Raw genomic sequence first — 15,381 nt, 5'->3', positions numbered from 1 at the left:
ATCCAGCTAGTGCCAGGCATTGCTTAGTATGTACTATATATTAGCCATAAGTACCAGGCATTGGTGCTAACCTTGTACCAGGTATTGCTTAGTATACTGCCCTAGCTTATATGCCAGGCATTGCTTAGTATGTACTATATATTAGCCATAAGTACCAGGCATTGGTGCTAACCTTGTACCAGGTATTGCTTAGTATACTGCCCTAGCTTATATGCCAGGCATTGCTTAGTATGTACTATATATTAGCCATAAGTACCAGACATTGGTGCTAACCTTGTACCAGGCATTGCTTAGTATACTGCCCTAGCTTATATGCCAGGCATTGCTTAGTATGTACTATATATTAGCCATAAGTACCAGGCATTGGTGCTAACCTTGTACCAGGTATTGCTTAGTATGTACAGTATGTTAGCTATGAAATAGTGTAAATAAACTTCCCTAGTTTATATGCCCGGCATTGCTCGGTGTGTACAATACGTCACTCATTGGAAGCCCAGGATGTGTTGCTTAAAAATAGTGCCAAGCCGAAAACATCCTAAGCTATACAGGATTACAGGAGAAGGTCTTCAGTCACTCAACCTGTCTGGCAAACTCTGTGTTTGGGCTAAGGCCTGGGTGCCCACAGAGAAGCCTATAAGTGCCACCACTGGCGCCCGTGCTATAGGTTTTCCACCACTGCTCTAGGCAATGGTGCCACTCTTGTGCTTGGCATCGCTTAGCTCATACTGTATGCCAGCCAAGTGATGGTATAAGTAGCATGCATTGGCACAAACCTTATGCCAGGCATTGCTTGGTATGTACAATATGTCACACATAAGATAAGTGAACCTTTCAAGATTTAGGCAATGGTGCCACTCTTGCACCTGGCATCACTTACATTATGATGTAAGTAAATGATGTAAGTAAATTTGCAAGTAATTGCTAATTATGTCCTATATGTCAGCCATGAGATGGAATAAGTATATCTTGTGCCATGGATTTGTGCCAACCTTATGCCAGGCATAGTTTAATAAGTACCTTATAGTGCACCAGCAGCTACCACCTCCTACAGTTATGCTGATACTTGCAGCCACCTTCCTGCTTTATTATATTATACAGCAGGCTGCATGTTGTACTGCCTCAGCTGGTATATATAGTACTCCCTGGGGTGTGAGCATGCCAATCTGCAGACACTCTAGATAATGAGCACTTACAGGAGGCAATACAGACAGCGCTGGATAGGAGGAGGGAGATTATTCTATTACCCCACCCAGCTATCATCACATGGAGCAGGGGGAGGGCAGGCGCTAGGACCTGGGAGGCGCCCATGCTGCAGAGTGTACCGGCTTTGCAGCAATATAAATACTTGTGTAAAATGCAGAGCACATTCCTTCTTCCCAGCTGCAGAGTCCACAGCATCTTCCCCAGAGCCCGGTCAGCATCACCTCCATCATCCTGCACCCCTCACTCTCTCTGCACCCTTCTCTTCTGGCCATTTGCATGCATTTTATTCCTCCAAAAATGGTTTGTGAGACAGGAATCCTGGCAGATGATCACAGCTCCATAGCAGGACCAGAGAAAGACCCTCTCATCGTCTCCTCATCTCAGATGTGGTCCCCTTTGCCCAGTGCAGCCAGCACTTCCCCACTGGTGCCCCCCACTTCTACCAACACCTCTGGGGGTGCTGCAGAAGAGGGCATGAAGGAGCAGCAGCTTTATATTCGTGAATTTCAACCCTCAGATCAGGAGACTGCAAGGAGAATATTTTATGAAGGGATTAAAGAAAGGATTCCCAGCTCAGCATTTAGAGGGTTAAAACACCAGCCACTGCTCCAGTGCATCTATGCCCTGTTCACATGTAAGTAGAAGGGGGTGGGCGGTTATTATTGCTACTGCATTACTTATTAGCCCCCCATTCATTCCACCCATGATAACTGCAGTGCAGGCCATAGGACAGTGGTGGCGAACCTATGGCACGGGTGCCAGAGGTGGCACTCGGAGCCCTCTCTGTGGGCACCCAGGCCATTACCCAGGTCACCATTTAGGACTCAATACCTTCTCCTGCAGTCACAGGCAGCCCAGTACGTGCCACGTTCAGCGCTATTTTAAAGTGACTACAAGTCCAGGAGGAGCAATGAGGTGCTGACAGAGCTGGATTATCATTGTAGACCCTTCTCCGGACCTGTGATTGATCCTATTAAGGGACCTTAGAGGAAACTACAATAATAAACAGAATTTCTTCTACTTTCTACTGTATTTGTGCCCACAGGACGCTAATACGTTTGAAACCTGTGAGTTACTTTAAATTGCCATTTGGCACTTTGTGAAAAATATGTGGCTTTTGCTTGTAGTTTCGGCACTCGGTCCCCAAAAGGTTCGCCATCACTGCCATAGGAGATGTGACATTGCAGATGCCGGGAGAAGTTGATACATTGTATTTACTGTTTTGCTTAGGACTTGATACATTGTATTTATAGGGCGGATACATAGTCAGTGGCTCATTGGATGCTGCCCACTGTCACAGGATGCCCAGCTATCACCAAGACAGGTGATGCCCATTGATCTCAGGCCTCATTGTGTAACTTTTTCTTCAGTCCTGAAATGCAGCATCTTTTTTCAGCAGAAGCAGAGGGGTGTGTGTCAGGGTCTAGTGAATGGAGGACAGGGGGTTGTACTTTATTCAGGTTTAATATACAAAGAATGATATCAATATGCCTTAGAGAGGGAGCGGGATAGAAACCAGTTCTATCCAGTTCAGTCTCAACCAACACGAATACGGCGTCCCGTAGGGTGATTTGGAAAGTTTTCCCCCTTAATAATTGTAATTCGCCAGTCATGGTTCACTGGAGAACTTGAAACACTAAAGTACCACTATACCTGCCGCTGCATTAATGTAAGACCTGGAGGTTTCTAATGGTGCAGAGTATTTAAGCAAAGTCAAGTACCTAATCTGTATACTGAAAATCTGGTAACTTTTGCATTGGTGCATTAATAGTGTATGATAACGCATTCACATCTGCTACATCTGACCGGTGACGTGTTAGTTGCATGCAACGTTGCGTCGAAGTGACGCTTATCCTATGCTATGATCTCACTGGCTTCACAGCCTTGAAATGCCATGTGCGATGGGTACATATGGTCCATGTGCAGTGAGGCTTGAACCATTCCAGTAGAAATTGCGGATAGCTACATGATGCCAGGGGGAGGGGGTGTGCCCTGGAAGTTTCTGGCTGTCATCGTGACTTCGTTGTATGCATATATTTTGGGACAATGTGCCGTGATGCGTGTCATTCATTGTCAGATGGGAGAAAGGGAAACTGCATGAGTGTGATCTGCAGTGTGCGGTGCGGGCATTGCGGGTGTCACGATTAGGACGGGTCAGTATTGGGAGAAATCCGCAAGAAGGGTCTTATCTACGAGCCCCCTCTTGTGAAACAGTTACCTAGATACAGAAAGGAATGTAGGCCAATGAGACACCAAGCCTGGCTGAGCCTGGCCCCTTCTCCCCACCCTGGCGCTCTAATACAATGCAGATGTAGAATAATGGTGCTCTATGCACCTGCGCAGACACAACACGTGTTATTCCCTCTATGAAATACATATGTAGCAGAGTTTGACTTTAGGAATCGCAATAAATATTCTGTGGCTTTGCATAGGACTGCGTCATTAGTGCAGTAGTGACCGATACAGCTCTGCTACATCTGTAACATGTATTATGCATGTAAATGTACGGATTTTCCATCGCTCCCTTGACCCGGTGCACTTTTCCCCCTCCCTGCTTTGCTGTAATGAACAGATCCTATATTTGCTATCTTAAGCATTTGCTCTGGTTACTGTCTTAGCGTATTGAGTGATATTGATTGAAGTTGCTGACTTTTCAGTTTTGACCACATGCATCTCCATCACCTCGGCTTTCAAAAAAAAACCCGTGTCTACTCCTCCTACACTGACATACAACATGTATCGCAGATTTATTGAGGACTGTTTGCATTACTATATGTCTATGATTAGTGCTTTTTCTGATCATGCAGACTGCAGCCAGTGTTAGGTATTTGCCTTGGAGAGATGTTTAAAGGAAATGTCCCATCATATCCATCCTGATAAACCAGGGACATTACTCATAGATCCAGGCACCGGGACTGTGGTATCTTCTTATATCTGTTATCCATGGCCTCCTTCCTTCTAAAATCTATTTTTATAATTATGCTAATAAGCCACACAGGCTCTAAGTCCTATTGCCCACGAGCTAATTTGATGCTTAGAACTTGCATTATGTGCTTTGTAGCAACGTCCGGCCCAAACATTCAGAAACCGGAACTGAACTCTTCATGTCAGTTCAGTTTCAGTTTATGAGCGTTCCTGCCGGACATTGCAGCAAAGCACACAATGCAAGTCGAAGCATCAAACTTGCTTCTGGGCAATAGGCCTAGGGGTGTTACCAGATACCTTCCCTGATGTACCTTCACAGGCTCTTACACTGTGCAGGAGTATTCCCCCCTCCCACTGTGTGAGGTTACATCAGGCAGAGGGAGGGGGAAAGTGCCAACGGAGAAGTGGGGAGTGTGAGACAGTTTAACAGCCTGTGAATCTGGTAACTCCTCCCAGAGACCTTCTAGCATAATTTAAGAAGGAAGGAGGCCATGGATAATAAATATAAGAAGATTACCACAGTCCCGGTGCCTGGATCTATGAGTAATGTCCCTGGTTTATCAGGATGGATTTTGATGATAGATTTCCTTTAATTATACCTGTATGTTGTTAATAGCAGCAGAATGATGAAAAATACATGTATTTTGCAGGATTATTGCTTCTCTGAGTGCACTGTGAGCATATCCTCACCCTTCTGTGTTCTGTGGTCTCTGCATTGAGCCACTTCACTGCCCATCCCCTCTGCCCTGACATACTGGTGAGTGCCCCCTCTGATAGGTTCTGCTTTTCTTTTAGCTTCTTAGGACCTTATTTTTTAAAAGAAAAAGGTTTCACAAACTATGCAAACGAGCCTCCGGGGCTCCAGACTCAATGGAGCTTGGAGCGCCGAAGGCTCACCTGCATAATTTTTAAAACCTCTTTTTCTTAAAAACAAAGGCATATGAAGCTACAAGAAGTGCAGATCCTGCCAGAGGGGGCGCACACTAGTAGGTCAGTGTGCTTGGTTTACAATCCTTCATCCCGGCGGTAGATTTCCTTTAAGATACACCCTCCAGAAAAAGCAATCCTGGAATGTAAATGTATTTTTTATAGTTCTGCTGCTACAACTAACAGCACACACAGAGTTATGTTTACACAGATCTCTGAGGCCAATACACATCACCGTATGGTAACTGCTGACAGATTCCCTTTAAAGTTTTTTGCTTGGCTGATATATTTTGGACATATCTGTGATATGGCAGCCATAGATGGTTATGAAATCACATTGTGCCTTTCATTTTTTATACAAATGTCATATTATAGATCTAATGATTCTGGGAGGAAATCTACAGAGGCAGCACATGGTGACCCCAGATATGTTTATAGGAATTGCCCTACATGGCAACTATATCATGGCTTGTACAGGCATTGTACAGGCATTCAGAACTGTCAATCTGTGGAATAGCCTGCCTCAGGCGCTGGTCACAGCAGGGACAGCAGAGAGCTTCAAGAAGGGTCTAGATGCCTTTTTACACCTAAACAACATTGATTGTTATGTTATATAGAATTGTTTCCCCTTAATCTCTTCCTCTTCCAATCCCTTCCCTTCCTTGTGTGAACTTGATGGACAAGTGTCTTTTTTCAACCATATAAACTATAATACTATGATGTAATCTGTGATTTAGTAGCAATCGCCTGTGCAGATTCCGGGAGGGGGTGGTGCCGGGTCGTGCAGTAGCTATAGAATGCACCAGGTTCTGTGCCTGAGCAGAACTGAGACAGACCCGCAATGGGGGTCATTTATCTTATTTCCCCCTTTATTGCACTCTTTTTGCACCTGATAGGCACAGTAGTATAATAAGTCGGGCGCAAAGATCTGTAAAGAGGCGCAATGTAATGACAAATAGGGCGCAACAACACACAGCGAATTGAGGCGTAACATTCCAAAAAAGCACAAAACAGCCAGTACGCAGCAAAAAGGCACAAAAATACCAACGGAAGGAAATCATACTTTCTAGGATGTGTCGTCCCCCCCCCCCAACTAGGTGTTTTTTAGTTGCCCCAGTTCATATTGGCAAAACTTGTTGTGTAAGACCTTAGCAGCCCTATAAATCAGTCAGCCTATTAAAGGGATTTACTTTAATGAACTCTACCAGGTTAGGGGAAGTGAACACCATCAGTGGGCACTCAATGTCATTAACTTAAAGGGAATCTTTCAGCAGTTATGACCATTCAATGCTGCAGACGGTATGATACAGCAGCTCTGGAGATCTGTGTAATCATACTTTTGTGTGTGTTGGTTAGTAGCAGCAGGACTGTGAAATTTGTATTTATGTACCAGAATTCAAGCTTCTTCAACTGCACTGGGGGCGTGTCCTCACACTGCTGCGTTCTGAGCTCTCTGCATTGAGCTCCTACACTGTCCATGCTCTGCATGACTGGTGTATTAGTATAACCAGAATCTTGGTTTTACTTGAAAAAGAAGGAACGGGTTGAATACAGAGAGCTAAGTTCACAGCAGTGTGAGGACATACACATATGTGATCATAGATATGATAAAACAGCATTGCCGAGCTGCTACCTAATTGGTAGATTCCCTAGAACAGTGATCTCAATTTTATATTTCAAAAGTTTTTGCTACAATACACCATTGTTTAGATTGTGGTCCCTACATGGGGGTCTCAGAAACTTCATCTTCATTCATCCTGCAGCCACCAGATGCTACAAACCTTGTACCTGATGAGGAGGTGGTGGTATAACCCATCCTGTCCCTTGTGGACCACCTGCAGTCCCTGCAGTCTCAGTAGGACTGTGCAGCGTGGAAGGACGCGTCATGTAGCTGTCACATATCATGTAACGGAGTCTGTAGTGCAAAATGTTACGACAGCAGCAGCAGTCACATCCAACTCTCGAGGAATGTAGGTTGTCAGATCCTGGAGATAAGAAAGTAGGTTACGCAGAGTTTGTAGATCTGGATATGCCGGTTCGGCAGAAGTTTTGTTAGTAAGTTTTCTCTTGCATTTTGTTATGTAACAAACACTGAGACTTTATCAGATGCTTCCTCTAGGACAGTGATGGCTAACCTATGGCACTGGTGCCAGAGGTGGCACTCGGAGCCCTTTCTGTGGGCACTCAGGCTATCACCAGAGATGACTCCAGGTATCTTCCTGCAGTCCCAGACAGCCCAGGACTTGCTGTGCACAGAGCTATATTAAAGTGACAGCGCTGCCTGGGACTATTTTCTGCTGTATTGGTGCCTCAGGGGCTGGTATCAATGAGAACTGTGACAGAGAAGCGAGTATAAATCACAAATTAAATTTCTGTGTTGGCACTTTGCGATAAATAAGCGGGTCTTTGTTGTAGTTTGGGCACTCTGTCTCTAAAAGGTTCGCCATCACTGCTCTAGGATATGAGAGATAATATTAAACTGTGCATCAAATATGAATTTATAAACGTGTACATAGGTCATTGGTTCTAACCACAGAACATTTCCATAGTGTGTTAGCTATTGGCTCTGTAAAACCATAGTGTGTGTGTTGTTTATGTAGAATGTGTTAATATTCTAGAATTGTAGCTTTTTACATGTCCTCACACTGCTGTTACCTTAGCTCCTATACTCTGCTGTAAGTGACTGCTGTAGTATCTGTTTAGAAGCCTGCTACAGCTTTTACTCAGAGCAGAGGGGAGGGGGCTGTGGGGCCACTCAAAGCACAGCAGTGTGAGGACATAGCTGCAGATCTTTAGTTTTTTTGAGTGGGATTTGAAGGTGTAGGACAAATTCCTCATTAGAGGATGTGGTTGTAATAAAAGAGTACCTGTCATTGAAATTACACTCACCCAAAATAAATACTTCATTAAAAACTATGACTAAAAAGCATGGCTCTTATTTCTAAATGGTTCCTTTCCATGGCTGTAATGTTAAAAAATAGATTTTTATGCCACTCACCTCAAATGAGTTTATTGACACTAAGTGAGTCCAATAAGGCCCTTCATATTCAGTAGTTACTTGCGTTGTCCTGCCTCTTTGTTCCTGATTGACAGGTCTCAATGCTAGGACATACTGCTGTATGGAACACTGAGAGCTCTGTTACCTCATTGGGCACTTAAAGTCAGGTGGACAGGGTGATGTAATATAAGATCCTGTTACATCTGTAATGTCTACCCTGTATGTATCTGATCACATGAAATCACTAGTGATGGGAAGTCCGGCTCTTCTTAGCGAGCTAGCTCATTAAGCTCTGCTCAGTAAGAAGAGCCAGCTCTTTTGGCTCCTGAACGGCTCCCTATTAAATTTATAATAGAGAGCAGCAGGCCAATCAGTCCCCCCACACCACTCCACTTTTAACTCGATTCTATCGGGTTAAAGGGAACGTGGTGAGACGTTTAGGGCAGGGTTTATTGAGCCATCGGCTCACTGAGGTGAGCCAGCTCACGTTGTTCACACAAATGAGCCGGCTCTTTGTACCATCAATAGACATCACAGCAGCGTCCCTGGACTTTGACTACTCCCCATCCATGGAGGCTGCTGTGATGTCAAGTAATCAGATACATACACGGGGTAGATGTTACAGATGTAACGGGAGCTTAGATGACATCACTCTCTATGGCACATGGCTAGGAGTAGCTGGAAGGGTCAGCTGAGCAGGACACGCTCTGGCTGATGCCAGGGTATATAAGATAAAGTTGATTTATGGGGAAGTGAGGGAAGCATTTTTTAGCTAAAAATGGGTGTCAGTTAGTTAATAAGGATAATAGGTAACCTGTCACTAGCTGTAACTGAGAAAACGTGGTGACAGATTCTCTTTAACATTCTGCATGATCATTATAATGATAAACTTAATACAGGCGGTCCCCTACTTAAGAACACCTGACTTACAGACAACCCATAGTTACAGACGGACCCCTCTGCCCCCTGTGACCTCTGGTGGAGCTCTCTTGATGCTTTACTATTGTTCCAGGCTGCAATGATCAGCTGTAAGGTGTCTGTAATGAAGCTTTATTGATAATCCTTGGTCCAATTACAGCAAAAATTTTGAAACTCCAATTGTCACTGGGACAAAAGAAAAAAATTTGTCTAGAACTTCAATTATAAAATATAAAGTTTCGACTTACATACAAATTCAACTTAAGAACAAACCTCCAGACCCTGGAGGAATAGTAAGTCCAATGACGGAATAGTAAGTCATGGTGTTGCTAAAGGGGTTATGGAGAGGGATTATCTTCGGTAAAATCATTCTCTCCCCCCCCCCCCCAAGCGTCATTGGGGGTGCCGAGGCAGATAGATACAGACTTGCAAAATGTCCATATATGGAATACTGCCATATTGCAGCATATGGTATCAGCAATCAGGTCCCTAGGCCACTTAAAGCCTTAAAAATAGTAGTAAATAATAAAAAGTTAAAAGATAAATAAAGTTTATATCACCCCCCCCCATTTCCTAGAACACAAACTCAATCATAAACGTGCTTAAAATTGGCGTGTCCCAAAATATTGACTGATCAAAATTTTAACAAAAAACAATTCTTCCCGGTGGTCAACGGGCACTTTCAGAACACCTAAAATTTTGATACAAAGTGATAGAGTCCTCAAAATGGTAGAAATGAAAACTTCAGCTCATTCCGCAAAAAAATTATACCTTACAAAGGTTCGTACACCGAAACATAAAACATCTTATTGGCATAAGAATATGGTGACATATTTTGCACAAAAGGTTTACATTTTTTCTATGTATTAAAATATAATAAAACCTATATATTTGGTATCTCCCTGACTGTACCAATGGACCATGTCATTTTGACCATACAGTAAAAGCTGTAAAAGCCTAATTCCCTGAATGATCCCTTAGACATCACATTAGGGACTTCTTGGTGATATAGTTGGGTTCCCCAGGATTGTGTATAGTCAGTTTAAAGGGGTTGGCCACTCTTTTAGATAAGTTGCCCATGTGCCTTTACTTGTGGATAATTTCTGAATGTTCAACAAGTGATTCAGAAGTCCTACTACTTTCTTTTGTACTGTGTGCAGACTCTCCATGATTCTTTGTTCACATGTCTGAATTCAGCTGAATAGGAGGAGCTGTAGCAGGAGATCACTCATCCTACTCCCTCCCTCTCCCCTCTTCCTGTCTTTGTCAGTGAGGATGGACAGTGAGAAGAAAGACGCAGTGGTAGATGCAACGGGCAGGGAGAGAGTGAAAGCTTTGTATATATACAGAGGGCAGTATGGTGAGAACAGGAAAGGCTAAAGCTATCAAAGAAGGCAAATGCAGGGGCATGTCTAATAAAAGATATTAGGGAACCTATCAACAAGAATGTAACTTTAGCTGGTGAAAATGCATTTGACAGCATTCTGCATTATTTCAGTAGTTTATATAAGTTTATTTCACATTACCTGCCTCCCTTCCAGCAGCATGTGGTGAATCCTGGGGGAAGGCAGCTGAAGCTTCTCCTCCACACTCCTCCATCTTCTTCTATGGTGTGGAATAGAGGAAGAATGCATGAGGAGACACAGGCACACAAAGGTTGAAGCTGTCCCCCATTCTCCCTGGGACTCACTAGATGCTGCTGGCAGGGAGCCAAGTACTGTGAAATAATTTTCTATAAAGTAGTGGCTGTATTCAGAATACTGACAAAGGCATTTCTAAAAATAGGCTATTGGAACCTGTCACAAGCCAAAAATTACATTCCTGGTGACAGATTCCATTTAAGAATACGGAAAGATCCCACTAAATATCTCAGATCTATGACCAGTTTGGAGGACTATAATAGCAACGCAGAAAATTATGTAAAAATGTACAAAAATTTGAAAATATGGGATATGGTTTTGTGAAACAACCAGGTTTGGTTCACATTTTATTAAGGGATTTAAAGATATCAAACAGAAATGTCAATTACCTTACTGAAGTAGCAGAGCTGAATTTGTCATTATATTTTTGGGCTACTTTTTAAGTTTGACCACATGATGAGTGACGCTACTGACAAACTCATCTCTGTTACATCCATGTGATGATATCTGTGTATAAGTGTTTGTTCTCTTGTTATTAGAATGGTTATTGTCCGTTGCCTTCTGTCACCTGTAACCTGTGCTCTGTAATTCTTGTTATTTGGGATTTTCTATTCCGAAATCAACACTAAATTCTCTTTTCTGACAGGTATCGTTTATTTCTCTTCCTTATCTCCATAGTAATATGCTTTGTTGTGACCAACTCCTTGATGCTGGCGTGCTGTATGCCCATCATGCTATTGGGCATGAGATACTACTACAGTAGAAAAATTATCCTCCACCACCTCGAGTGTTCTCTACGCACGGACATGTCTGATATTGAACAATATTACATGAAACAGCCAGGTGAGTATAACCCCCTCCCCCCCCCCCCTCTACCATAAAGGAACATTCTACGCTGAGCCCCCTATCACCCCCAAAACCAGGCATTTTATTCTTGCTTCGAGTCAACGCTGAGAACTGGCACAGACATCTTTCCATCTTTTTCTATAACTATGTCCAGGACTCTCCTCCATGCATGCTGTTCTGTCTAGGCTAGGATACAATCCTGATTTTATGGTTATTTTCTGTGTATATCTGACTACAAGACAAAGCTACAAGCGCTCACATATCCAGGATGGAGAATGAGCCCGGAAGGTAGGTATGTGTTTATTTACTTATCGTTATTGGCCAAAAGAGGGGGTAGATATTGATGTATGTCACTTTAATTGTAGGGGGGTGTAGGGATGGGTTCACTAGAATATCTGAATAATTTCATAAAGGGACAGTACAACCACAAGTTTATGTGAGTCTAACAAATCTATCAATCTAACAAATCTACCATTTGTTTTTATGCATTGTAAACCAAACATACCTTGAGAATGCTGTAACGACACTGATGCAGAAACATATCTTGTTTAATCCCTGCTCAAAAAACAATACAATTCAAGGGATGGTGCAGCGGTTGATTACTTCTGTCTGTCAGGAACAACACAGTGATGACGTATTCTCAGCTTATACTAGGCAGGACAAGGCTCGAGCAGTGTATAATTGGGGTAAGAGGAGAAGCGCAGTCGCAGCCACAGGAGAATCAGAGCCTCATTATCATTGTAATTGTTTTTTCTGAAAAACCACTCAGCTCAAGGATTAAACAAGATGTTTCTGCATCAGTGTAGCTACAGCATTCTCAAGGTATGTTTGGTTCATGATGCATAAAAGCATATGGTAGATTCCCTTAGTTCTGCAAAGTTGGGTATGCAAAAATGAATATATATATATATATATATATATATATAGATCTTTGGCAAAAAGATCCAATTGGATACATCCAGAAATAGGCAGCACTCGATTATAAGGTGAAAAATCAAGGTTGATGTTTATTCCATTGCAATGGTATAAACATCACCCTCGATTTTCACCCTTATAATCGAGTGCTGCCTAATTCTGGATATATATATATATTATATGTGTTCTCAAAGAGTCAGGTATATCATTTTTACATTTTTTGGAATATGATGGGTTCTATTTGGTTGTACACAGGACTGCAGGTTATGATGATGGACTAATGGGATATATGTGAAAACAGGAGAAAATTTATAAAGTTACAATGTAACTTTATAATGACAATGTATCTATTATCTATCTACAGTATCTATTTATCTTCTAGCTATCATCTTATGTCTGTCTATCATCTCCGATCTATCATATAACTATCTATCTTCTAGTTATCATCTTCAATTTTATATCTCTCTATCATTTTCTCATATCTCTCTGTCTATCTATGTATCTATCATCTTCTATCATTATTTCTCAATATTAAAATGTCTATTCTCTATTTATGTCCTAGCTACCATGTCTATCATCTCCTTTTTATCATCTATTTATGATGTGGTCGGGGCTAATACAATAGAAAATTACACAGTAAATACAGTGAAATATCTTCAGACTTGTCAAGATCTGGGAAATTTTACGCTTCTAAATTTAACATTGTTATTATTAGTTCTTGCTATGTGTATAGTTGTACTTTAAAGGGAATCTGTCAGCGTGTTTCCCTATATGAGGGCCCCCTGGTTCCTGATCCGGCTAGTTACTGGATGCCTTACAAAAGTTTTCAGTATGAGAACTTCATTAACTGCAGCTAAACAGAAGATTTATTCAAGAAAATCCATTTGTGAAATTGGCACTATTTTATGTCACCCTTGTACTCAAGCATATAGAGTAAACCTTAGGATATGGGACAAGACACAACATTTTTAATTGGGATCTGACATCTTTTATATAGCCTACAATCTACTGCTAACTTATTACTAAAGGCATCATGCTACCACTACAGCTATCCTATTACTATAGCCCTCAGTCTACCACTATCTTATTACTATAGCCCTCAGTCTACCACTATCCTTTTACTATAGCCCTCAGTCTACCACTATCCTATTACTATAGCCCTCAGTCTACCACTATCCTATTACTATAGCCCTCAGTCTACCACTATCCTATTACTATAGCCCTCAGTCTACCACTATCCTATTACTATAGCCCTCAGTCTACCACTATCCTATTACTTTAGCCCTCAGCCTACAGCTATCATATTACTATAGCCCTCAGTCTACCACTATCTTATTACTATAGCCCTCAGTCTACCACTATCCTTTTACTATAGCCCTCAGTCTACCACTATCCTATTACTATAGCCCTCAGTCTACCACTATCCTATTACTATAGCCCTCAGTCTACCACTATCCTATTACTATAGCCCTCAGTCTACCACTATCCTATTACTTTAGCCCTCAGCCTACAGCTATCATATTACTATAGCCCTCAGTCTACCACTATCTTATTACTATTGCCCTCAGTCTACCACTATCCTATTACTATAGCCCTCAGCCTACAGCTATCATATTACTATAGCCCTCAGTCTACCACTATCCTATTACTATAGCCCTCAGCCTACAGCTATCATATTACTATAGCCCTCAGTCTACCACTATCTTATTACAATAGCCCTCAGCCTACAGCTATCCTATTATTATAGCCCTCAGTCTACAGCTATCATATTACTATAGCCCTCAGTCTACCGCTATCCTATTACTATAGCCCTCAGTCTACCACTATCCTATTACTATAGCCCTCAGTCTACCACTATCCTATTACTATAGCCCTCAGTCTACCACTATCCTATTACTATAGCCCTCAGCCTACAGCTATCCTATTACTATAGCCCTCAGTCTACAGCTATCATATTACTATAGCCCTCAGACTACAGCTATCCTATTACTATAGATCTCAGCCTACAGCTATCATATTACTATAGCCTTCAGCCTACAGCTATCCTATTACTATAGCCCTCAGTCTACAGCTATCCTATTACTATAGCCCTCAGTCTACCACTATCCTATTACTATAGCCCTCAGCCTACAGCTATCATATTACTATAGCCCTCAGTCTACCACTATCCTATTACTATAGCCCTCAGCCTACAGCTACCATATTACTATAGCCCTCAGTCTACCACTATCTTATTACAATAGCCCTCAGCCTACAGCTATCCTATTACTATAGCCCTCAGTCTACAGCTATCATATTACTATAGCCCTCAGTCTACAGCTATCCTATTACTATAGCCCTCAGCCTACAGCTATCCTATTACTATAGCCCTCAGTCTACAGCTATCCTATTACTATAGCCCTCAGTCTGCCACTATCTTATTACTATACCCCTTAGCCTACAGCTATCCTATTACTATAGCCCTCAGTCTACCACTATCTTATTACTATAGCCCTCAGTCTACAGCTATCCTATTTCTATAGCCCTCAGCCTACAGCTATCCTATTTCTATAGCCCTCAGCCTACAGCTATCCTATTTCTATAGCCCTCAGCCAACAGCTATCCTATTACTATAGCCCTCAGCCTACAGCTATCCTATTACTATAGCCCTCAGACTACAGCTATCCTATTACTATAGCCCTCAGACTACCACTATCCTATTACTAGAGCCCTCAGTCTACCGCTATCCTATTACTATAGCCCTCAGTCTACAGCTATCCTATTACTATAGCCCTCAGTCTACAGCTATCATATTACTATAGCCCTCAGTCTACCACTATACTATTATTATAGCCCTCAGTCTACCACTATCATATTACTATAGCCCTCACCCTACAGCTATCCTATTTCTATAGCCCTCAGTCTACCACTATCTTATTACAATAGCCCTCAGCCTACAGCTATCCTATTACTATAGCCCTCAGTCTACAGCTATCATATTACTATAGCCCTCAGTCTACAGCTATCCTA

At 42.2% G+C, this 15,381-nt stretch overlaps 1 protein-coding gene across 1 annotated transcript in view; it reads left to right on the top strand.

Moving 5' to 3' along the window:
* The first annotated feature begins 1,350 nt into the window (after positions 1-1,350).
* NAT8L (N-acetyltransferase 8 like) overlaps positions 1,351-15,381 on the top strand; it is a 39,958-nt gene continuing 25,927 nt past the window's right edge. The window contains exons 1-2 of the mRNA XM_072126208.1: positions 1,351-1,837; positions 11,290-11,454. Coding sequence (XP_071982309.1) covers positions 1,480-1,837; positions 11,290-11,454 — 523 coding nt within the window. The 5' untranslated portion in view covers positions 1,351-1,479. The remainder of the gene's footprint in view (positions 1,838-11,289; positions 11,455-15,381) is intronic.

This window comes from Engystomops pustulosus, chromosome 1 (genome assembly GCF_040894005.1).
Source record: "Engystomops pustulosus chromosome 1, aEngPut4.maternal, whole genome shotgun sequence".
NCBI classification, from domain to species: Eukaryota; Metazoa; Chordata; class Amphibia; order Anura; family Leptodactylidae; genus Engystomops; species Engystomops pustulosus.
This window is presented reverse-complemented; position numbering and strand designations above follow the sequence as displayed.